The 7,325-nt window shown below is 50.9% G+C and overlaps 1 protein-coding gene across 1 annotated transcript; it reads left to right on the top strand.

Annotated features, from left to right (window-relative positions):
* The first annotated feature begins 308 nt into the window (after positions 1-308).
* LOC119340772 (F-box/LRR-repeat protein At2g43260-like) lies at positions 309-2,834 on the top strand. Its single transcript, XM_037612690.1, has 2 exons — positions 309-449; positions 1,458-2,834. Exon 2 carries the CDS (start codon positions 1,490-1,492, stop codon positions 2,657-2,659), a length of 1,170 nt encoding a protein of 389 aa, XP_037468587.1. The 5' UTR covers positions 309-449; positions 1,458-1,489; the 3' UTR covers positions 2,660-2,834.
* Positions 2,835-7,325: the final 4,491 nt, after the last annotated feature.

Consider the following 7,325-nt stretch of genomic DNA (forward strand, 5'->3'; position numbering starts at 1 on the left):
TCACGCATCAAATTATCTACCACACAATTTTTTTGGAATTTTTAAAAAAATTTAAATATTTGTTTTGATTTTTTCTGTAAGGGCGGGTGCAGCTGAGCCTGGGCTCAGAAGTGGATTACCGATATTTTGGGCCATTCATAGGCTGCAAACGTCTCGCACTCTCTCATTGTGTAGTAGTAACCCGCCCACTCACACGGGCCTTCGTTTGATTTGGGCCGAGGGCACTCCGGCCCTGCACCTTATCGCGGATGACATCATTTCTGGCCGCGGCCCCTTCCTCGCCTCAGTCCAGACCCGACCGACCGGCGCCGCCGCTGCAGCGAGAAGATCCTCAGCCTCGACGCACCCTCCTCCTCCCCGTCGCCGCGGAGGCGCTTGCGTCCCGGTGACGAGCGAGCCGTCGCCTCGTCCGCGACGGCGACGGCGACGCCTCCGCTGCTCTGGTACTGGTAAGACGAAACCTGCACTTGGAACCTCCACACACTCACCTTGTTTTTTAATCAACTAGAAGTAGTATATAATAAGATTTTTTTTGGACAAGTGATGGCGCCTTGTATTCATTTCAGACACTAATTGGAGATATGATTTGACAGTCTTGTGCGCATACGTTGCATAGCTTCACAAGCGTAGGACAGTGATCTCCTGCATGTCCTGTGACACTACAACAAGCCATAGGAAGAAGCTGCACAATTGTGCGCTTTTACATCAAGTTCCCTAGGAATGTGTAACACCCAGTTGAGTTTGAATGTTAGCTGTTGCAGCAAAGAAAGTTATATAAGAATTCGGTTATGAGAAACATCACCATTGATAGAAACAAAGCCACTATTAGTCCCTGGAGCCTCTGGTTTGGGAACCCCTGCCTCCTCCCCCATTACCTGATGCAATCACAACACATGGTTGGTATATAGTATATACACATTTTTTGCAGAGTAGTCAACAGGGATTAAAAGTTCTGCTAGCTGATTGGTGCATTATGCATGTCCATTTGATTACAAAGCACACTATGTTCGATTGCATCTCAACTGAGATCACTAGAACTATGATGTGATCACAACAAGCATAGGAAGCATTTCATTCGTGTAACCTTCTATTCATTAGTCACTACTGACATGTTCTTGCAGTAAATATACTTTGAATGACAGAATGTGCAAAACGATCACGTAATGAGGAAACTATTGGCGTATTTGCTACTTGATTTTCTGCTTTATGTAGGATTCGGCCGACAATTGTAAAACTCTAACCAATTTACACTTTTGAGTTATGGTTCACGCCAGTGGATTTTGGCTGCTTTATATGGTAGATTCTTCATAGCAGTACTCTGCCATAAAACATTTGAATATAATAAAAGCATCACGTTATCTCTTGGTCTTATGCCAAATACTGTTATGCGTTTGCCAAGTTGAATTTCAGGGTACAGATAACCTCAATCATCTCCGTCTTTTTTCTCTTTACCGTAGATTTGACGGAACACCGGTGGCAGTCAATCACCATGACGAAAAGAAGCCACGCGACCGTCCTTGACGACCTGCCCGACTGGATTGTCATCGAAGAGATCCTTGTCCGTTTGCCCCCCAAGGACCTCCTTCGCTGCCGTGCTGTCCGCAAGATGTGGCACAGTGCCACCTCCAGCAACAAGTTCATGCTCGACAACTGCCGCCGTCAACCCTTGCTCCCTGTGATCAGAAAGCATATCCCTGGGCAGGAAGGAGTCGGGTTCATTGTCTTCTGTGATAACGATGCAGGAGCCTCCGACCAAAACCTCTGGCCAATCATTCAGCACTCTAAGTTAAGTTATCTCGTGGGCACCTGTGATGGCCTTCTAATCTTGGCCGGCGAATCCGATTTCTGGATCTGCAACCCGGCCACTCGCAAATGTGCTCTACTACCACAACCTCGAGTTTCATCGCCTTCGTCAGAGGGTTCTGATGACTACGTAGCTGGCTTCTACCGGCACCATCCATCTGGGGAATACCGGGTGCTCTGGTTCTCAAATGGCTCATATCGTGGCTACATCCTAACGGTAGGATCCGACAAGCCGAGGATCGTTAGTCGGCCGTCAGTGTCATCACGTTTGCCGAAATGCAGGCGCGATATGGCTTTTGATTCCTGCTGTAGTTCACAAGTCAACCACCGGGGCAGCCTGCACTGGTTAACGGGAATGGAGACGGAGACTTCTGTGGACATCTTGGTGTTCGACACAGTAACTGAGACGTTCCGGTGGATGCGCAGTTCTGGCCAGTTGGGCTATCAGGTGTCATTGTGGGAGATGGACAACAAGCTTGCTTCATGCAGCACCAATGATGCCAGCATAGAGATTTGGATGATGCAAGACTACGAGGCTGAGGCCTGGGCCTTGAAGTACCGAATTAACTTGTTAGCGATGAAGACATTACCACAATTCGAGTATGTTTCTAAGATGGCACTGCTTAACCAGCGTGAGCTGCTGATCTATTGTCACACTGCATCGGAGTGTCCCGACTTTATGTTGCACTGTGACATTGATGGAAAGTTTTTGGGATGTGTTGAAATCAAAGAGGGAAAGTACTCCGTATACTTCACTTATCAGTACTTTCAGGAGAGCATTCTTCCACTTCCGTTCTGTGAGATGCAAGAAGAAGGTGGTGTGGATAAGGAGCCTCCATTCTTCATAGGGCTATAAGGCGGTTTGTACTTCTAGTTTGCCATGTACGCTTTCGGAGTTTCCATCATATATGAGCATGGTCCTAGTTCTTACCTTATAGTACTACCTGTAGAACTAAACACTTTATATGGCTGTGTTATCACTTTTGCGACCATCTGGTGCCGTTTGTGCTATCTTAAGCTCCATCACGATGTGTCGGAGTATCTATGATACACATCTGTGCTATGTCTCCCCTGTTTACTTTCAATTAGCATTGTTAACCAGTGTGAATGGCACTGGTTGCAAATCTAAATGCTAATTACTTCCTAAGTTGTTAATGTGTAGGATGAATTCATGCTATTAGAGAATCAGTGCAGCAATCAAAAGCAATCTAGTATTTTTGCTAAGAAAACAGTGCCACCAAGAAGTTCTTTGTGGGACTATAACTATGTAGTTGTTGGAATGGTTAGTTTGGATCCTTGCTTGGGTTAATAGTTTGTTATTCGCTGCTCTGTTTGCAATTTGGGTTTAACTCTGACATATAATTTCTTGTGGCACCTGGTTCCTCCTTGTCTTTGTTGTATGAAGATGTTCTTTTTATCAGGGATACTTGTGTGGTCGTGCAGGTTGGTTTTCAGCACGGTTCTATAAAGAAGTTGGCACTTTGGTTATATACGTTTTTTTTTAGAATCACTTTGGTTATATATGTTGGGGGGCATTGGTAAGGTATTTGTTGCCTATTCTAAGGCTGTATAGCTGTTCTTGTCTGTGGTTTAACTGCACTGGCTGTTGGCGTTCTACACTGCTCTTGTGCTAAGATCTGAAGGTGATGGACTTGTATGTTTTATCTCATGTTCTGAAACAAGGATCGACTTGAACATCTACTCTCCAGCCGGGAACCTGGAAAGATGTGCTAGCTAGCCGAAGTGTGCCTGCAGTTTTCTTTCTTGATGCAACTAGACTAGTGGATGCCAGCACTCCTCTGAAACTCCTCTTCTTGAAGTTTAATGTTTTTCTGGAAATGGTTGCACAGCATGTTTCCCCCCCACTGGCCCACTAGGTGTTATCTGTTAGAAACTTCTTTAGTTATACATTTGAGATGCATTTTTTGTTGTTGTTGAAACGGAGACATAAGCTTTGCGTCATCCATTAAGTAAGAGAGGAGAAAAGAGTTTGTTACACACATCTATTATTACGTAAGGTCGTTATTGTCCTGGCATGATATTACCCAACTTTTTCACACCCGCAATAACCAGTGTTTTGCTTCCCTCTTGATGGAGCTAAAGATGACCGGTGGCGTGGGGCAAATAAATTTTGTTTTTAGGGTGGCGGAGGGCAAATCTTTCGGTATGTTATGTAGGATTTCGAAGCCAAGAAATCTGCAGCCAGCTTGGCGGGAAAATCTGCACATGAGTTTGTTTAGCTTGTTCGTGTGTGCTGCATGTGACTCTGCAACCTCTCCTCGCAATAAAACAGGGCAGAGGTTAAAAAAACGTCTAGATTGTATGAAGCACAATTACGATGCTGCTGCCTCTGTGAAAGCAAGAAGACTGAATGCTGAGCAGTATCAATGGAGACCAACGAACATGTATTAGCCTCCACCATGACATTCACATTGGGTGTGTCCTCGAAACCAGTATGTAGATTTTTTTTTTGGAAATTAGTAATAGTGTAAGCTCAAAGGAGAAAACCTAACTGCCACAACTTCCTTCCTCCCTCTCCCCCTCTTATCGCCGTTAGACGGTGCCCGCGATGAAGCTCAAACCATCCACTAGGAAAGAGGCAGTGAGGGCATTCGTTCTCTACCGATGCAGCACGGGGAAAGTGCAGGGCGCTGGTTGTTGCATGTAGGGTGGTGCCTGGTGTGGAGTGGGAGCGTGCGAGCGGGGCTGTGAGGTGCTGCTGGGTGGATCATGACACATCAAACATGCCTGCAACGAGGCGTGGCGAGCAAGTGGGCGCGGCCCAAATTCGCGTCCTGGTGGCGGCTTCCTCGTGTGTGTGCCCATGGTGACAATGGAGGTGATGGCGCGCACTTTGGATATAGGGGTAGGCGGCCAACGAAGGGCTCATTTGGTGACATGAATGGAGCTCCCTAGGCTATGCAGGCACCAACGTGGGTGTGACGATCCAACGAGGAACAGATCGCACGAGAGGAAAGGGGGATGAGATTCAGAGAAGGGAAAGTAGCTTTGCTGGGATGAGAGGAAGGTTCAGATTACAGAGGGATGACAGAGTGATCACATAATACACGCATGCCTCACGCGCCCACGCAGGGGCTGGTAATGTAGCTACTTGCGGCCCGGTCCCACTGCTGATCTGGCCAGCGATGACTTGTCCCTCCCCTTCTTATTGGCTGCTCAGGTCCACCGTGGCACTTGTAGGTGCAGGTGTGACATTTCCCCCTCCATCAGAAGGAGCGTCACCTGGCGCTCCGGCCGACTCTCGCCAGATTGCGGCGGCCGGAAAACGAAGCTTGAGCGTCTCGAAATCTTCCCATGTCACTGCTGCGGGCGAAGCGGAGTTCCAGCGCACTTGAATTTGCACCAACGCAGCGTCGCCGCGCTTCACCATGCGTCTGTCGATGATCTCCACGGGCGCCGTCTCCACCATGGACAGATCCGGCGGCTTGGGCAGCTCGGCGAAGACCGGCGTGTAGTCGGGCGTGTACGGCTTCAGTTGGGAGACGTGGAAGCCGTTGTGGATGCGACTGTCCGGCGGCAGAATCAATTTGTAGGCGAGTGTCCCGATCTTGGCCTCCACCTTGAATGGCCCGAAGAATTTGTAGGCCAGCTTGGCGCAGGGTCGATTGACGATGGAGGACTGCGCATACGGCTGTAGCTTCAGCAGCACGTCCTCGCCCACCTGGAAGCTTCGTTCCGTGTGATGGCGGTCCGCCTTCTTCTTGAAGCGTTGTTGAGCTCGCAGCAGTTGCTGACGGAGGCTGGAGGTGTGCGCGCCCCAGTCCCACTGCTCGTTGTCGAGGACCGGCGCCGGCTTGTCGTCCCAGAGTGTCGTGGCCCCCAAATTGGGCTCGGTGCCATATAGAGCTTTGAACGGGGTGCAGTTAAGGGACGCGTGGAAGGAGGAATTGTACCAGAATTCAGCGGCCGGAAGCCACCGGCGACAGCGACGGGGGTCGTCGTGGATCGCACAGCGCAGGTACATCTCCATGCATTGGTTGACCCGCTCGCTTTGGCCGTCCGTCTGCGGGTGATAAGCCGTAGAGTACAGCAGCTTGGTGCCCGCGGCCGCGAACAGCTCGCGCCAGAGCGCGCTGGTGAAGACGCGATCGCGGTCGGAGACGATCGAATTTGGCACGCCATGGAGCTTGACGACGTTGTCCCAGAATGCTCGCGCCACCTTGGTTGCGTTGAATGGGTGACGAAGGGGGATGAAGTGGGCAAATTTGGTAAGGCGATCGACGACCACCATGATGGAGTCGTATCCTTCCGAGGTAGGCAGCCCCTCGACAAAGTCCATCGTGAGCTCCTGCCAGGGTGCCGTGGGAACAGGCAATGGAGCCAACTGTCCAGGCGGCCGGCAGTGCTCGTGCTTAGCCTGCGGGCACACCAGGCATTGCTTGACGAAGTCATCGACGTCGCGCTTCTGCCCAGGCCAGAGGAAGAGCTTCTTGACACGCTGGTGCGTGCCGGTGATGCCGGAGTGTCCCCCCACTGCGCTGTTATGGAACGCGCTGATGAGCTTGGTGCGGAGCGCCGTGTTGCCGCCGATCCAGAGCCTGTCGCCGCGGCGAATCAATCCCTTGTGCAGCTCGAACCCCTCCTCGTTTGGACTGTGAATGGCGAGGCGGGAGAGCATCTCTTGCGCTGTGGCATCCGTCGTGTATGAATTGGCGACCTCCTGCACCCAAGCTGGCTGGCAGAGGGAGAGCGCGGCCACGCTTAGTGCAGCGCCCACCCGCGACAGAGCGTCAGCTGCTCCGTTTTCTGCTCCTCTTCTGTACTGAAATGTGAACTGCAGCCCCACCAGTTTGGACATAGCCTTGCGTTGCAGATCCGTCTCCAGTTGCTGATCCCCCAAATTGTACAGGCTTTTGTGATCTGTAAGGATGGTGAACGGCCCGCGCTAAAGATAGGCACACCACTTCTCCACTGCCATCATCACTGGAAGAAACTCTTTCTCGTATGCAGACAGTTTCTGATTCCGAACACCCAGTGCCTTGCTGAAATATGCCACTGGATGACCCTCCTGGACGAGCACCGCGCCGATGCCAGTGTCACATGCGTCGGTCTCGACGATGAACGGCTTGTCAAAGTCAGGCAGAGCGAGAACCGGTGTGCTTGCCATGGCGCGCTTGAGCAAATCGTATGCAGTCTGTGCCTGTTCAGACCACGTGAAGCCTTTCTTCGTCAGTAAGTTGGTGAGCGGCTTGGCAATAATGCCATAGCGCGCTACGAACTTCCTGTAGTAGCCAGTTAGGCCGAGGAACCCGCAGAGCTCAGTGGCCGTCGTGGGCACGGGCCACTGCAGCATCGCCTGCGTCTTGTCGGCGTCCGTGGCCACGCCCTCCTTGGAGATGATGTGCCCCAAGTATTCGATGATGTCCTGCGCAAATGAACACTTCGAGGCCTTGACGAACAACTCATGCTGACGAAGAAGCTCGAACACTTGCCGCAGGTGCTCCACGTGCTCTTCCAAGGTGCCGCTAAAGACCAGGATGTCGTCGAGGAAGATGATGACG

The sequence above is a fragment of the Triticum dicoccoides genome, chromosome 7B (assembly GCF_002162155.2).
Source record: "Triticum dicoccoides isolate Atlit2015 ecotype Zavitan chromosome 7B, WEW_v2.0, whole genome shotgun sequence".
In the NCBI taxonomy this organism is placed as follows: Eukaryota; Viridiplantae; Streptophyta; class Magnoliopsida; order Poales; family Poaceae; genus Triticum; species Triticum dicoccoides.